Source organism: Vulpes vulpes, chromosome 9 (genome assembly GCF_048418805.1).
Source record: "Vulpes vulpes isolate BD-2025 chromosome 9, VulVul3, whole genome shotgun sequence".
Taxonomy (NCBI): domain Eukaryota; kingdom Metazoa; phylum Chordata; class Mammalia; order Carnivora; family Canidae; genus Vulpes; species Vulpes vulpes.
The window spans coordinates 93785828-93800746 of NC_132788.1; the positions used below are offsets into that span (position 1 = coordinate 93785828).

Consider the following 14919-nt stretch of genomic DNA (forward strand, 5'->3'; position numbering starts at 1 on the left):
AGCAGGCTCCATGCAGGGAGCCCGATGTGGGACTCAATCCCAAGTCTCCAGGATCACACCCCAGGCTGCAGGTGGCACCAAACCACTGCGCCACCAGGGCTGCCCCCACATCTTACTTTTAAAGGTAAATACATTTTGGAGGCACCTGGGTGACTTGGTTGAGTGGCTTTTTTTTTTTTTTTTAAGATTTTATTTATGTATTTGAGAGAGAGAGAGCAAACATGAACGGGGGTGGGAAGTTAGGGAGAGGCAGAGGTAGGCTCACATGAGAAGAGAGTCTTTTGAAGGGCTTGATCCCAGGACCCTGGGATCATGACCTGAACAGAAGGCAGATTCTTAAACTGACTGAGCCACCCAGGTGCCCTGAGTGTTTGACTCTTGATTTCAGTTCAGGTAATGGTCTCAGGGTTGTGAGATCAAACGTGGTGTCAGGCTCTGTGCTCAGTGGAGAGCCTACTAAAGATTCTTTCCCTCTCCCTTTCCCTTTGCCCCTCCTCCCACCTTGGAATCTCTGTCTCTCTGAAATAAGTAAATCAATCTTAAAAAAAAAAAAGAAAGATAATAGGGGCAGCTGGGTGGCTCAGTGGTGACCGGCAGCCTTTGGCTCAGGGCATGATCCCTGGATAGAGTCCTGCATCACACTCCTCACAGAGAGCCTGCTTCTCCCTCTTCTTGTGTCTCTGCCTCTCTCTCTGTGTGTCTCTCATGAATAAATAAATAAAAATCTAAAAAAAAAAAAAGATAATAAATTTCCCTCTAAGAACTCTGTTAGCTATGTTTCATGAATTTTAACCTATCATATTTTTCTTATCCAGTTTTATTTATTTATTTATTTATTTATTTATTTATTTATTTATTTATCTATTTATTTATTTTCAGTTTTATTTATTTCTTAATTTATTTTTTCCCACTTGGCACATTTTATTTATTGTTTTCTTCCAAATATTAATTTAAATTCTAGTTAGTTAATATATAGTATAATTAATATTGGTTTTAGGAGTAGAACTGAATGATCCATCACTTACAAACAGCACCCAGTGCTCATCAGCCCTCTTTAATGACCATTCCCCAACTAGCCCATCCCCTGCCCACCCCCCTCCATTAACCCTCAGTTTATTTCCTATAGTTAAGAGCCTCTTATGAGGGATGCCTGATTGGCTCAGCAGTTGAGCATCTGCCTTCAGCTCAGGACGTAATCCTGGGGTCCCGGGATTGAGTCCTGCATCAGGCTTCCTGCATGGAGCCTGCTTCTCCCTCTGCCTCTGTCTCTGCCTCTCTCTCTCTCTGTATCTCATAAATAAATAAAATCTTTTTTTTTTTTAAGTCTCTTATGGTGTGCCTCCTTCTCTCTCTTTTTTTCCCCTAAATTCCACATGAGTGAAATCATACGGTATTTGTCTTTCTCTGATTGACTTATTTCAACCAGCATAATACACTCTAGCTCTACCCATATCATTGCAAATCACAAATATCTTTCTTTTTTTTTTAAGATTTTATTTATTTATTCATGAGAGAGAAAGAGAGAGAGAGAAAGGCAGAGGCACGGGCAGAGGGAAAAGCAGGCTCCAAGCAGGAAGCCTGATGTGGGACTCGATCCCAGGACTCCAGGATCATGCCCTGGGCTGAAAGCGGTGCTAAATCACTGAGCTACCCAGGCTGCCTGCAAATGTCATCCTTTTTGATGGCTGAGTAATATTCTATTGTATAGATACACCACATCTTTTTTAAAATTTTATTTTATTTGTTTGATAGAGAGTGAGAGAGCATAAGCAGGGTGAGTAGCAGAGGGAGAAGGAGAAGCAGCAGGGAGCCTGATGTGGGGCTTGATCCTGACCTGATCATGACCTGAACAGAAGGCAGATTCTTAACCAACTGAGCCACCCAGGCACCCCCATATCCTTTTTTAAAAAAGATTTTATTTTGTTTTATTTTTTATTTATTTATGATAGTCACACACACACACACACAGAGAGAGAGAGAGAGAGAGAGAGAGGCAGAGACATAGGCAGTGGGAGAAGCAGGCTCCATGCACTGGGAGCCCGACGTGGGATTCGATCCCGAGTTTCCAGGATCGCGCCCTGGGCCAAAAGCAGGTGCTAAACCGCTGCGCCACCCAGGGATCCCCTATTTTGTTTTATTTTTAAAGATTTATTTATTTATTTATTTGACAGCAACAGAGAGGGAGAGAGAGAGGGAGAGAGCACAAGCACAAGCAGGGGGAGCTGCAGAAGAAGAGAGAGAAACAAACTTCCCATAGAGCCGGAAGTCTGATATTGGGCTTGATTCCAGGACCCTGGGATCATGACCAAACTGAAGTCAGATGCTTACCTGACTGAGCCACCCAAGCACCCCTATTTTTTTCTTAAATATTTTATTTATTTATTTGAGAGAGAGAGCAATCACAAGCAGGGGGAGTGGGACTTGGGCACTTGGACTCTTTCCATAATTTGGCTATTGTTGATAATACTGCTATGAATATTGGGGTGCATGTGCCCCTTTGAATTTGTATTTTTTGTATTATATATTTCTCTTTTTTTTAAAAAAAGGAGCTTTTTTCTTTTTCTTTTTTTTAAGATTTTGTTTATTCATAGAGACACAGGAAGAGAGAGATAGAGAGAGAGAGGCAGAGACACAGACAGAGGGAGAAGCAGGCTCCATGCAGGGAGCCCAACATGGGACTCAATCCTGGGTCTCCAGGATCACACCCCAGGCTGCAGGCGGCACTAAACCGCTGCGCCGCCGGGGCTGCCCTGCTTTTTTCTTTTTAAGATTTTATTTATTTATTCATGAGAGAGAAAGAGAGAGAGAGAGAGAGAAAGGTAGAGACACAAGCAGAGGGAGAAACAGGCTCCATGCAGGGAGCCCGACGTGGGACTCGATCCAAGGTCTCCAGGATCATGCCCTGGGCTGAAGGTGGTGTAAACCGCTGAGCCACCTGGGCTGCCCTGTATTACATATTTCTTAATTTGCTTTATAATTTCTTATTAATGTCCAATTTTGTTGCTGCTTTTCTTTTTTGGTACCATGTTAGTTTCTCAAGGTGTGAGTTATGTTTAGCATTTCTTTTTGAACTTTGTGACATGGTAGTCTTCCTTTCTGACTTCTAACTTCATCGCATTGTGGTGGGAGAAGATAACTTTGTATGATACCAGTCTTTCCAAATCTGTTGAACCTTGTTTTGTGACCTTACATGTAGTCTGTACTAGAGAATGTTCCGTGTACACTCGAGAGGAATGTGTGAGATCCTGGTGTGTGTGATAATCCTCCTCAGGGGCCATCAGGGCTACTCTGTGGCCTGTAGAGGATTGGCTTTTGTGCATTTTGTGTGTGTGCTAAGATAGTGTTTGTTCCTCATGTGCTGGGTGGGGCTTGGGTATATTAATCGTGAGGTTTCGTCTTTTCAGTGTGTCCATTGATACGGAGTCGCTGGAGCAGCTGGGCTCGGCGCTGAGGTTCTATTCCAGCTTGGACAGTGATCCCATGTCAGGGTAAGTAAAACTTGCAGGCTGGGTACATCTTCCTGGTCGAGGTGACAGGGGCCTCAGTGGGCTAGAGTGAGGGCTGTGGGGACCAGGTGGCCACAGAGTCATTGTAGTAGGGCTGCAGAGAAGTTGATCACCAGGTCCTTTGATCCATATATAAATATATATCCATATATAAATATATATATATTTTATTCATGATAGACATAGAGAGAGAGAGAGAGAGAGAGAGGCAGAGACACAGGCAGAGGGAAAAGCAGGCTCCATGCTGGGAGCCCGACGCGGGATTCGATCCTGGGACTCCAGGATCACGCCCCGGGCCAAAGGCAGGCGCTAAACCACTGAGCCACCCCAGGAATCCCCCTCCCTTGATCCTTATATTGGAAAGTTGAGTCATCATCATTGTGCTAGGGATGGGGGGACTGTGGCTGACAGTTGAAAGGCCAAGGGTAGAGGGTCTAGGGATGCCTGAGTGGCTTAGCACTTGAGCTTCTGCCTTTGGCTTAGCGTGTGATCCCGGGATCTGGAATCAAGTTCCGAATCAGGCTCCTTGTGGGGAGCCTGCTTCTCTCTCTGCCTGTGTCTCTGTCTCTCTTTGTCTCTTATGAATAAATAAATAAAATCTTTAAAAAAAAAGGGTAGAGGGTCCATATTGACCTAGGTGAGACAGGTGCCCAATATGGATTGGGCACAGGTGTCTGATGGGGAGAGAGTGACAGTGATGGGGGTGATGGTGTTGATAGTGACAAGGCGATGATGACAGTGATGTGGCAGTGGTGATGGTGACAGGGTGATGGTGGTGACAGTGACGGGTGTTGGTGACAGTGATAGGAAATAGTGGTGACAGGGATGGGGTGACAGTGGTGATGGTGATGGGTGATGGTGGCAGTGATGTCAGGGTGACAGTAGTGACAGTAATGAGACAATGGTTGTGATGGTGATGAGTGAAGGTGGTGATGGTGGCAGGGTGAGGGTGATGGTGATGGGGTGACAGTGGTGATGGTGATGACATAATGGTGATGCAGGTGCTCGGTGATAGAGTAGTGATGGTGTGGTAAAGATGCTGGGACAACTGATATGCCCAGTCTCTGTCAGGGCTTGTGCGTCATGGTTGCTGTGTCAGGGCCAGGGAACAACCCAATCTCCCAAAACTCAGTTCCCTTAGCCAAGTTCCTGCTCTGTCTTGTTGCCACCATGATGAGGTGTTACGATGCACACTTCGTATGGGTGGAGTAAGTGTTGGGAGGCCAGAGGGAGACTGGACACAATTCAGCAGTTGCCTACTAGGGAGTGGGGCTGATGGTGGGGGTGGTCTCTGCTCTGTTGACCTCCCAGAGGTCCAGCCCTGGAGAGGATGTGGGACCAGGAGCCGGTTAGGGCTCAGGGCTCAGGGTGGGTGGTAGGAGTGTGTTGAGGACTGAACCTGAGCATTAGGAACATTTGAGAATGGCCTGGGGAGGTGCCCAGAGGGAGGGTTCAGAGCCATGGGGAGAAAGGGGAGGACGCTTGGGCTGTGGGGTGCTGAGAAACGTGGACGCTACCGCACAGAGGCCGTGGCACCCTTGGCAGGAGGTGCCGTTTAGTGGAGCGGATTGAAGAGTGAGTAGGCAGTGTGTAGGGTGAAGCGAGTGTAGACAGCTTCAGAGAGCGATCTGGTGGAGGACTAGGACAGGAGGAGGAGAAGTCGGGGTGGAGAAGGGCTTCTTCGATGCTGGTGGAGACTTGAGCTGAGAAAGGGGAGGGAGGGGACATTGCAGAGCGAGGTCCTGAGGGACACGGGAGGAGTGGTGGCAGCAGAGAGGTGACTGGGGTGAGCCTGGGAGCACCTGTCGCTCCCCAAGGCGTGCACAGGGCCCTGGGTCTGGTGTGTGAGTTGGCAGCCGCGTGCCCCCGCCCCTGCGTGTCCTGGGCGTGGCGGGCATGGCTGCTCCCTGTCCCCCGGCTCTGCCCTTCGTGCCCCGCCCTGCCTGCTGCCAGCTGGCCTGCCCTCTCCCTGCCTCACCTCTCCTCTGCTCTCCAACCAGAGACCCTGTGTCTCGCACAGCACCTGCCTTATGAAGGTTTAGGGCATGGGAAGCAGGTGGAAGGGCAGGGTCCCTAATGATACTTCTGTGAATGCCCCCTGGTGGGCATCTGGGTGCTGCCCCCTCGGCCAAGGGCACTGTTTACCCACTGAAGTGTTGGCTTCTAGGTGGTTTCCAGCTCCTGCTCCCCAGCCCATGGCTGGGAACTCCAGGAAAGCTTCAGTGGGGGGAAAAACCCATGTCTCCCTGTGTCAGTGACTCCTTGGGTTCCCCAAGAATGAGGCATCAAGGCAGAGTACAGGGACCCAGATAAGGCCACCTCTGCTTGTCACAGTCTGGATGGGTGGTGTCTTCCCTTGATGTGGTCACTGTGTGCCCCATCATGTGGCCTGGGGTTGGTCTAGGTCTTCTGCTGCCTGCTCCCCAACTTTGGCAGGTGAGCCCCATCCTGCTCTGTTGAGCAGTCAGTGTCTGTGTCCATTCTTGGCTTGTATGCTCCCTAGAGCTTCCTTAGTCCCCTGTCATGATTCTTTTGAATCCTAATTTCATTGTCCTTTCCTAGTTCCTTGCTATTCACAGGATGGTTGGGCAGGATTGGCATGTTTTTAAGCACCTGATTTGTAGGATGCATGGTCACAGGTCCAGGCTGGTTTTTGCTGACCCTGACTGCTAGGACAGTGTGGAGGGAAAGGCATGCAGGTCCCTTAGGTGAGGTGAGGCCCTGGTGCACCTGTCCTGGCCCTCCCAGCATCCTTTCTGTGGCTCTCACACCTGCTGTATCATGGCCAGTCCGCTGTATTGCCAGTATCACGGTGAAATTGCTCTTGTCCCTGCTCCACAGATGGTCTTTCCCTGGCCCAAACATTGGAAGTCTTCGGCCTTCTGGGACCACCCGTTCAGCCCTGAGCACTCCCTGCCTGGGCTGATTCTGCATTTTTGAACTTGGCCTTTGGACTCTGATCCAACCTTGGGAACCCCATTCCCTCCTCTCAGGGGCGTGGTTCCACTAGAACTATGACCATTGGCACTAAAGGCCCCTGCCAAACTCTGCAACCACCCCTCAAATATTACCCTTCCTCAGAGGACGATGCCTGGCTATCCCACTAGGTGTTGCCCATGGGTCTTGAGTGAATTTTTCATTCATCAGATACCTATTTAACACTTACTGTATGCTGGATGCTGAAGATACAGTGATGGCCCAAAGCAGGTGCATCTGTGCCTCTATGAATCCATAGGCTGGAGACAAGGTGCATGTCAATCAAATGCTTACACAGAGTGTCCATTTATAAACTGAGGTAGACAGGAATTTAATTCTGTAAGAGCACTTATCAAGGAGCCCGAACTTATCTGGATGGTCAGGGAAGATGTCCCCAAGGAAGTGATATTTTGAGCTGAGTTCTGAAGGGTGAGGGTAAAAGGAAGAGAAGGGCAGACCAGGCAGGAGGAGCTACATATGCAAAGACTCTGAGGTCAGATACAGCCTAGTGCTTTGAAAAGCTGAAAGGAAGGTGATGTGGCTAGAGCACAGAGAATGAGGTAAGGTGGGAGTTCCAGATCACACACGTTTTTTTTTTTTTTTAAGATTTTATTTATTCATGAAAGACTCAGAGAGAGGCAGAGTCATAGGCAGAGGGAGAAGCAGGCTGCCTGCAGGGAGCCTGATGTGGGACTCGATTCCAGGACCCCAGGATCACGACCTAAGCCAAAGGCAGGTGCTCAACCACTAAGCCACCCAGGTGCCCCCAGATCACACAGGTTTTATTTTATTTAGACTTTATTAACTCAAGATTAAAATCTGTCTTATTATAAGTATTACTATCTGGTGAGACATATCTTAGATTTTTTTTTTTGGTCTTTTATTGTCAACTATAATATATAGATACACACAGTTTATTTATTTTAGACCTTTTTTTTTAAAATTTTCAAGTAATCTCTACACCCAGTGGGACTTGAACTCACAACCCCTAGATCAAGAGTCACATGCTTTATCGACTGAGCCAGCCAGGTGCCCCAGATACACACAGTTTAACAAGTAAATTATAAATCAAATTCCTGCATGATCCCAAGAGCTACAGGAGCCATGGTAGGCTTTTGAGCAGGGGTGACATGATCAGACTTGGCAGGTTGGCCAAGGGCACTTGAGAAGACATCTGCATCATCCTGGTGAGGCAGGCTAGTGGTTTGAAGCATGTGCAGGTAGGAGAGGGGGGATGAGGGGACTCATCATTCTGGGGGCCCCAGGGGCTGCTGGTGGGCCTAGATCACTGAAGTTGCCCATCAAGGAAGACAACTGGAACAGGGCTGGTGGGTTGAGCAAGAGTGTGGCTTGTCCACTCAGGGCACCTCTGATGCCAGGGCAATGTCCAGGCAGGGGGGTGGACAGCCATGGTGAGAGGCCAGGTGAGGGCAGGTGAGGCTGGGGAGGCAGCTCCGGGAGGACCGCCTGACCACCTCAGGCTTCAGTCCCTGCTCCTGGCTGCCCTGGGTGCAGCTGGGCCTGCTGTGTCTTTAAGGGCTCTGTATTGCTTTTCCTCCCACTGACGTCAGGGCTAGGGGAGGATCAAGATTTGCTTTCTGTTTCCTGGAAAGGGGAGGAGATTGAGACTGAGTGGCCCATGATGGAAAGAGGGGAAGTCCAGGGGTGCTGGAGCCCTGGGAGTGAAGGCGGAGGCTAACATGGGGTGAGCTTGGGCGCCATACTGTGTGTGGTATGTGTGGGAGTGTGTGTTCCTCTCCATTCCTTGGGGCAGGAGAGGGTTTAGGAGGAACTTGTGAGTCAGGGCCAGGTGAGGGGCCGCACATTCTGTTTTGTGAATGTGGTTGTGTATTTTGGAGTCCCTGCTGTGAAAGGTCTGTTCTTAGCCGGTCCCCTCCCCGGGCTGTGTGGGGCCCTGCGGAGGTGGTGCTGCCCCCTGGACTGCGGGGGAAGCCCCTGCACCCAGGGTGGACGGGGCCACAGCCCTTTCGGGGCCCTCAGGAGAGGCACACGCCCTATAGCTCACCAAGCTCTGTCCACGTTTTGTCTTTTAATGTATTTTATTTTATTTTTTTTAAGGAGGCTCCATGCCCAGTGTGGGTGGAGCTTGAACTCACGACCCAGAGATCAAGCACGTTCTACCAACTGAGCCAGCCAGGTGCCCCTCCTTGCATGTTTTTATGTACTAGGTGCAGTCACCAAGCATCTGCCTTTTCTTAGAATAGAGCTGGGTCTCTGGTAACAGAGGAGGAGAGCAAGGGACTCTGTCTGCCCTTGAAAGTCAGTTTTGGTGAACTTCCTGGCCAGGGTCTGTTCTCTCTCTTTTTTTTTTTAAGATTTTATTTATTCACGAGAGACAGAGAGATTGGCAGAGACACAGGCAGAGGGAGAAGTAGGCTCCATGCAGGGAGCCCAATGTGAGACTTGATCCCGGGACTCCAGGATCACGACCTGAGTCAAAGGCAGACACTCAACTGCTGAGCCACCCGGGCGTCTCAAGGGTCTGTTCTTTCTCCAAGCCCCTCCACTCTGCTGTGGTCCTTGCTGAGGGCGGGCATCAGATGGGCAGACCTCCTCTTCCAGAAGGAGCACCAGCTCCAGCATCCTTGTATCATCCACATGGCTCTTTGTTGACCCACTGGCCATACTAGTCAGAGCGCGGGAGCCCAGGGATGTACGTGAACCCCTGGCACAGTGCTTGGCACCCAGCAGGCTCACGGTCACTGCCAGGGAGCCAAGGGGTCAGCAGCCCCTCTCTGGGGCTAGTGCTGAGGCTGTGTTCCCTGTGAGCCTCTCCCCACTGTTCTGGCCACACTGGCCTCTGCTCTCCTGCAGTTTCTCCCCACATTTGTCCCTTGTGCTTCCAGAGTCATTTTACCTCAACATCTGTCTCGTACACTGAACTGTGGGCTCCCAGAGGCCATGAGCTGGTCTGTCTTGCCCCTAGGGACTGAGGACCATCTGCTGAGTGGGTGGAAGTGGACAAGATGTGTGTCTGGTGGGGAGGCACTAGAACTCCCTGCCATGCTCCTAGCGGGGGGATAAGAGGGGCAGGCCCTGGCTGAGGTGCTTTAGCCAGGCTCACAGAACAACCCCATTATACGATGAGGACACAGTCTGAAAGAGGTCCAAGCTGCACAGCCTTGAAGTTGCTCTGTGCTGCCCAGAGTCTCCTTTGGCAGGAGGGGTGCCCCTGCGGATGGTGGGGTGTTCGTCCTGGGCAGGAGCAAGAGGTCATGACTGGCTCTTTGGCAGGTTTGGGACAACTGTAGCCATTGGCCTGACCATCTTTGTGCTCGCTGTGGTCACCCTCATCATCTGCTTCACGTGTTCCTGCTGCTGTCTCTACAAGATGTGCCGCCGGCCACCACGTCGTAAGTATGCCCACCCCCTTCCTGCCCCACTGTGACCCCAGGTGCAAGGGGACCCTGGCTTGGCTGAGTGGGAGTGAGGGGCGGTCTTGACTGGGATTCTCTTTGCAGCGGTGGTAACCACCACCACGGCCACCACCGTGGTACACACCCCTTACCCTCAGCCTCCAAGTGTGCCACCCGGCTACCCTGGACCGACGTACCAGGGCTACCACCCCATGCCCCCGCAGCCAGGGATGCCGGCAGCACCCTACCCGACACAGTACCCACCACCCTACCCTGCCCAGCCAATGGGCCCCCCGGCTTACCACGAAACATTGGCCGGTAAGTACCACTGCCAACTCTGACCCTGCCTGACCCCCCAGGTCTACTACCACTGTCCCCTCACATTGCAGCCCTCCATGTTCATAACCAGTGTCCTCTCTGTTTTCAGGAGGTGCCGCCATGCCCTACCCTGCCAGCCAGCCTCCTTACAACCCGGCCTACATGGACCCCCCGAAGGCAGCCCCCTGAGCATGTCTCTGTGCCTCTGGCTGCCACTTGATTGTGTGCGTGTGCATGTGCATGTGTGTGTGTGTGAGAGAGAGAGAGAGAGAGAGAGAGAATGGGTATGTGTTTGTGGGTACAGTCTTTTCTCCCCGTGCCTGGTGTTTGTCCTGTCTGTACACGAGACTTCTTATGCCAGCATGGTTGGGAGACATCCTTGCTGGAGTTGCTGGAACCCTGCTTTGTTCTCTTCCTCACTTGAAATTGTGCTCGTTTGAAATCTCAAAATTTAAAGACTGGGGTGGGAGTTCTTTTTCATATCACCCCAGGGAGATCAAGCAGGTGGGGCTCCTTATGCTAGGGTAGTATGGCCTTTTGTGGGCAACACGCACACGTGTTCCAGTTTTCGTGGAGGCTAGCCACTGCTCAAGACCATGGCCTGTCCCCAGGGTGGGGTACTCTTCAAAGAACCAGAGCCATCATGGCACGGGGGTGAGGCTTGGGGACATGGCTAGGTTGGGTTTTAATCTTTTCGGCGACATCCCATAGTCCCCAGAGCCTGTGCCATGCCCAGCAGAGGGCAGGCAGCCTCCTGAAACCAACTCACCCAAACGCTGTCTGCCTGCACTGTTCCTGGCACCACCTGGAGGGCCACGGTCACCCACAGTTCTGGCTGCCCATGACCTGCATCACGGTCTGCGGGGTAGCCTCTGTCCACTTGCATACTCAGGTGTCCTCCCTGCAGTGTTTTTGTTTTCCTTCTAGCCAACCATTTTGCCTGTTTTCCTGTTCAAAATGTATGTGATAGTTTTTGTGAAGCTGAAACCCCTGGGTCCTGGAGGGAAATTGGCCCACAGTGGAGAAGGACCGTCTGACCTCTGATAGTCCCTGCTTCTCCTAACACCAGCTTCACAGAATAGCCAGCTCCTGTACCCCAGCCCAGAGTCCTGTCCTATACCCCAGGACAAGCTGGGCCAAGGGGCTGTCTGGACCAAAGGTGAAAGGGGCCCTAGGTGACTGCTCTGGCCCAGGCATGAGTACCTCGGTGTTCCCTGTCCCTCTATTAATATCTCACCAGCTCTGTCTTAGCTTTGTACCTGTTGACGTGTTTCTGAGAGTCTAGGGTCTGCACCTTTGTTTATAATAAATGCAAACATTTGGGGCCACTGCCTCCTTTCTTCAGAGCCTTGGCTTCTGAGACTGGGCATTAATTAGGCCAGGTATCATCCTCATCTGACTCTTGGATTTCCATGTTTTCCCATCTTTCCTGGGCTCAGACATCTGACCATCCTGCTGGGGAGGGTGAAGGACAAAGACTGCCATTCTCTATGGCCCCCTCCCAGGCCCCTGAGTGTGGGCAGAGGTGCAGAAGGCTCTAAGGCTGCCAAGGAGGGTAAAGGTGAGTGGCCACTCAATGCTGTGTGTGTGTGTAGGGGGTCTTTATTAGTTAGACTTTCCTTCTTGAACTATTGCCCAGGTGTGGCCAGGGAGAGCCCATACAGTGTGGCTATTGCCAAGGTGAGGAAGGCCAGCAGGCCCAGTGGGGCCAGCAATCCCTCCCTGGGTGAGGCTTCAGGGCCCTCCACGGGAGGAAGGGTCTTGGGCTTCCTGCCCCTGCCAATGTTAACACTAGTGTCCCTGGCTCTAGCCAGGGGTATAGTGGCTGTGGTGGCAGATGGTGTTGGGTTGGTTCCAGCAGAGGCTGTGACCCCATACATGGGCTTGACAGTGCTGAAAGGCCTGGCATTAGCATCAACCCACTGTAGCAGGGCCTGTGGCCTCCACTGACAGATGCTGAGCAGGGCTAGGACGTCACCCTCAGCCATGTGGGAGTCTGGTGGGGCCTGCCCATACAAGCGTGTGTAGATGCTACCAAGGCTGTAGCTTTTCCTTGGGCCATGCTCCGAGGGGCTGGCAGCTTGCTCCAGGGCCTTCAAGGCAGCAATGCTATCCACACAGAAGGCACCATCCAGAATGCTGGCAAGGCCTAGGACAGCCAGCTCTGCCTGGAGCAAGGGGAAGTCGTATCGGTCACCGTTGTGTGCCACAAGGCACCAGGGCTGTGGCTGGCGCCGTAGGAAGGCTTGGAGCAGGTTGGCCAGGTCGGCATCGAAGCGTTGACGCCCATGTGCTGCCAGTACAGCTGTGCTCAGGCCTGTGATCTTACTGGCTTCTGGGCTGCAGGCCTTCCCTGGAGCCACGCACAGAGAGAGCTTGTCTACCACCCGAGGTGGTGGGGGCACTGTGGGACGTTGCCCCTGAGGGGTGGGGGAGCTCTCCAGGGCACATCTGTGGACAGCCAGCAAGCACAGCTCCGTGACCTTGGGCTGAGAGGAAGGCAGGCCAGTGGCCTCCAGGTCCAAGAAGATGAGGGTCTGCACGGGACCCTGGGCTGGGGCCTGCGAGCCCATGGTTGGTGCCTGCCGCTGAGCCTAGGGAGGAGCATGGGGTGGGAAGTGGATGTATGAGTGCTCCAGTGGAAAGAGCTAAAGTGGGTGGGGGGTGGGGCAGGGCCGGAAGGAGCACATCTCGCCTTCTCTGCAAATGCAGGCACTGTGGGTGAGCTCCAGGACCCATTTACAAGGCAGGAAGCCAGAGAGGGTGGGGTGGCTTCCTTAGGGGGGAGCATACTCAGCTATCTGGGGGAGGCTTGGCTCCTAGCCTAGCACCCACCTAGTCTGGGCCTGGGTGGGGGGTGGGGCCTTCCCACCCTGCCCCATCCCCATGGGGGGTCCTCACTTACCAAGTAGCAGTCAGGCAGCAGTGATTCAGGGTGCAGTCTGGCTGGTTCTTGCTGGCAGCAGTGGCGGGAAGTGAAACAGAGTGTGAGCCGCCTATAGGCTGTCCTAAGTGAGGCCCGCCCTGCTGTCAGCAGGCCAGGTCTGTCCCTCCCCAGCATTACCTCCTCGTGACTCTGCAAAGGCCTCAGACCTACCACTGTGGGGCTGTGGGCCCCGCTGGCTAGCACAATGCATCAGAGCCCTCATACCATGGGAGGTAGCTGGCAGGATAAGGGCAATGGTGCCCAGCCCTTGGGGAAGGCTAGCACCAGGACCCTAGCCTGCCAGGCACCCCTGCTGTGGCCACCTTGCACCCACCCCTTGGCCCCACTTGCTCAGGTCTCCCTGGTGTAGGCCTGGGCTGACGGCTGCCTCCTCCCTCCTCCCTCATCACACAATGGTTTCTTCCCATGGCCTCAGCCCCAAAGCTATGACTCATGATAATTCCACAGGCAGGGCAGGGCAGGGTTCCTAACTCTGGGCAGATTCATTACCATGGGGACAGGGTCTCAATTCCAGCCAGGGACAGGAAGAAGGATCCCAGCCTTCCCTGGGTCTGGCTCCTGCTCCATCCCTCCCACTCAGCGCCACAGATCAGACTCAGGAAACATCACAAGGCTAGTGTGTTCTCAAACAGCGCTTCACTGTTTTTAATCAGTTGATGTGGTGAGGGAAGTAGTGGTTCTGGTGCCACCATGTGGCTCAATGCTCACTGGCCTCAGCTACAGTCCATCTCGGGGTCATCGGTATCGGTTTCAGCAGCACAGAGGTCATCCAGGGCTGCCTCTGAGCAAAGAGAAGAGGGGTTTACGGTGAAGGCCTGGAGGTAGGCACAGGTGGGGGGGAAGACCCACCGACCGCTCTTCCCCCACACCCAAGGGAACTAACCAGTCCCTTCCACGCCCAGGCCTTGATCCCTCAGCTACTGCAAGCAGTGATAAAAAGGCAATTCAGACAGGGATGTTTCTGGAAAAACCGTGGCTCTGCCAGGCCAACTCAACAGATACAAGCAAAAGACAGCCTGATATGCTCAGAGAGGAGTCTGAGCAGTAAAGCCAATATGACCCCCGTGCCAGCAAAGGCTGCTTGGAGGGAAGACTGCTGACTTACGGCCAAGAAGTCTGACCTGTCCATGAACTTCAGAGAAACCCCGCATGTGGGTTGGGCAGGGGGTGGGCGTTCCTCCTGCCGGCTCACCTTCACAGTCGGCCACATCAGGGAGCCCTCGAATCAGCATGCTGACCCCTGGCATCACCTGGTCATACTGATGCAGGACCTCCACGCAGTGCACAGTGAAGAGCTTGTCCTTCTGGGACAGGCCGTGCAGCAGCAACACTGTGTCCCGCAGACACCGCACTGTCCGCCTCTGGCAGTCTGTCCTTGGGGACACCCCTGCCCTCCGCACTGTCAGCCACTGTCTGTGCAGCATCACCGTGAGTGCTCTGACCACCTAGGGAAGAGTGAAGGCCGAGGCCGCGTCTCAGGGCTCCTGCACCTTCACTACCTGCTCAGCTGGACAGCACCCTTCCTGGCCACTCCAGGTGAGGAGGGTTCTGAATGATGGCAGAGGGTTAGAAGGAGCAGAGGGTCCTTGCATAGGGTCACCTCACCCCCCAACAGAGCTGCCACGCTGTTGGCCTCTGGGGCACTCACCTCCACGTTGCACTGGCAGTTAGAGCCAGTGACTGAGGAGGAGGGGCTCTGCACGCCAAGCTTAGCCAGGAGCCACACGGCCTAGAACAAGAACAGACTGTTCCATCTGTGGCAGAATGAGACCCTGATCACAGTGAGGGCTTTCTA

The 14919-nt window shown here is 52.8% G+C and overlaps 3 protein-coding genes across 10 annotated transcripts in view; 1 reads left to right on the forward strand and 2 right to left on the reverse strand.

Moving 5' to 3' along the window:
- SHISA5 (shisa family member 5) overlaps positions 1-11501 on the forward strand; it is a 24736-nt gene extending 13235 nt beyond the window's left edge. For 4 of the 5 annotated variants that reach the window (XM_025988829.2, XM_025988823.2, XM_072721004.1 and 1 more), the window contains 4 exons: positions 3405-3488; positions 9738-9856; positions 9965-10177; positions 10287-11501. In XM_025988829.2, coding sequence (XP_025844614.1) covers positions 3405-3488; positions 9738-9856; positions 9965-10177; positions 10287-10366 — 496 coding nt within the window. In that variant the 3' untranslated portion in view covers positions 10367-11501. Of the gene's footprint in view, positions 1-3404; positions 3489-8060; positions 8188-9737; positions 9857-9964; positions 10178-10286 lie in introns of those variants that run through there. The other variant, XM_025988848.2, reaches the window with a different exon arrangement.
- On the reverse strand, positions 8805-13750 carry TREX1 (three prime repair exonuclease 1). 2 transcript variants are annotated; one of them, XM_072721003.1, is made up of 3 exons: positions 13614-13750; positions 13083-13133; positions 8805-12771 (listed from the first exon to the last, which is right to left on the reverse strand). In XM_072721003.1, the coding sequence occupies exons 1-3, from the start codon at positions 13614-13616 to the stop codon at positions 11806-11808; spliced, it is 1020 nt and encodes a 339-aa protein (XP_072577104.1). In that variant the 5' UTR covers positions 13617-13750; the 3' UTR covers positions 8805-11805. The 2 variants fall into 2 exon arrangements, with proteins under 2 accessions (XP_072577104.1, XP_025844597.2); XM_025988812.2 differs by having other exon boundaries at positions 13083-13704.
- ATRIP (ATR interacting protein) overlaps positions 13742-14919 on the reverse strand; it is a 15572-nt gene continuing 14394 nt past the window's right edge. For all 3 annotated transcript variants that reach the window (XR_003233465.2, XM_025988798.2, XM_072720999.1), the window contains 3 exons: positions 14773-14853; positions 14317-14569; positions 13742-13905 (listed from right to left, as the gene is read on the reverse strand). Coding sequence is in view for 2 of the 3 variants with exons in the window: in XM_025988798.2 (XP_025844583.2) it covers positions 13838-13905; positions 14317-14569; positions 14773-14853 (402 nt within the window). In the remaining variant the exon portion in view is untranslated. The remainder of the gene's footprint in view (positions 13906-14316; positions 14570-14772; positions 14854-14919) is intronic.

Bases quoted from the DNA above. Each gene is read 5' to 3' on its own strand.
- TREX1 (XM_025988812.2), bottom strand. From the start codon at position 13,238: ATGCTGGGGAGGGACAGACCTGGCCTGCTGACAGCAGGGCGGGCCTCA. The intron at 12,772-13,082 runs GTAAGTGAGGAC...GCTCCTCCCTAG, and splicing joins TGCTGCCTGACTGCTACTTG to GCTCAGCGGCAGGCACCAAC.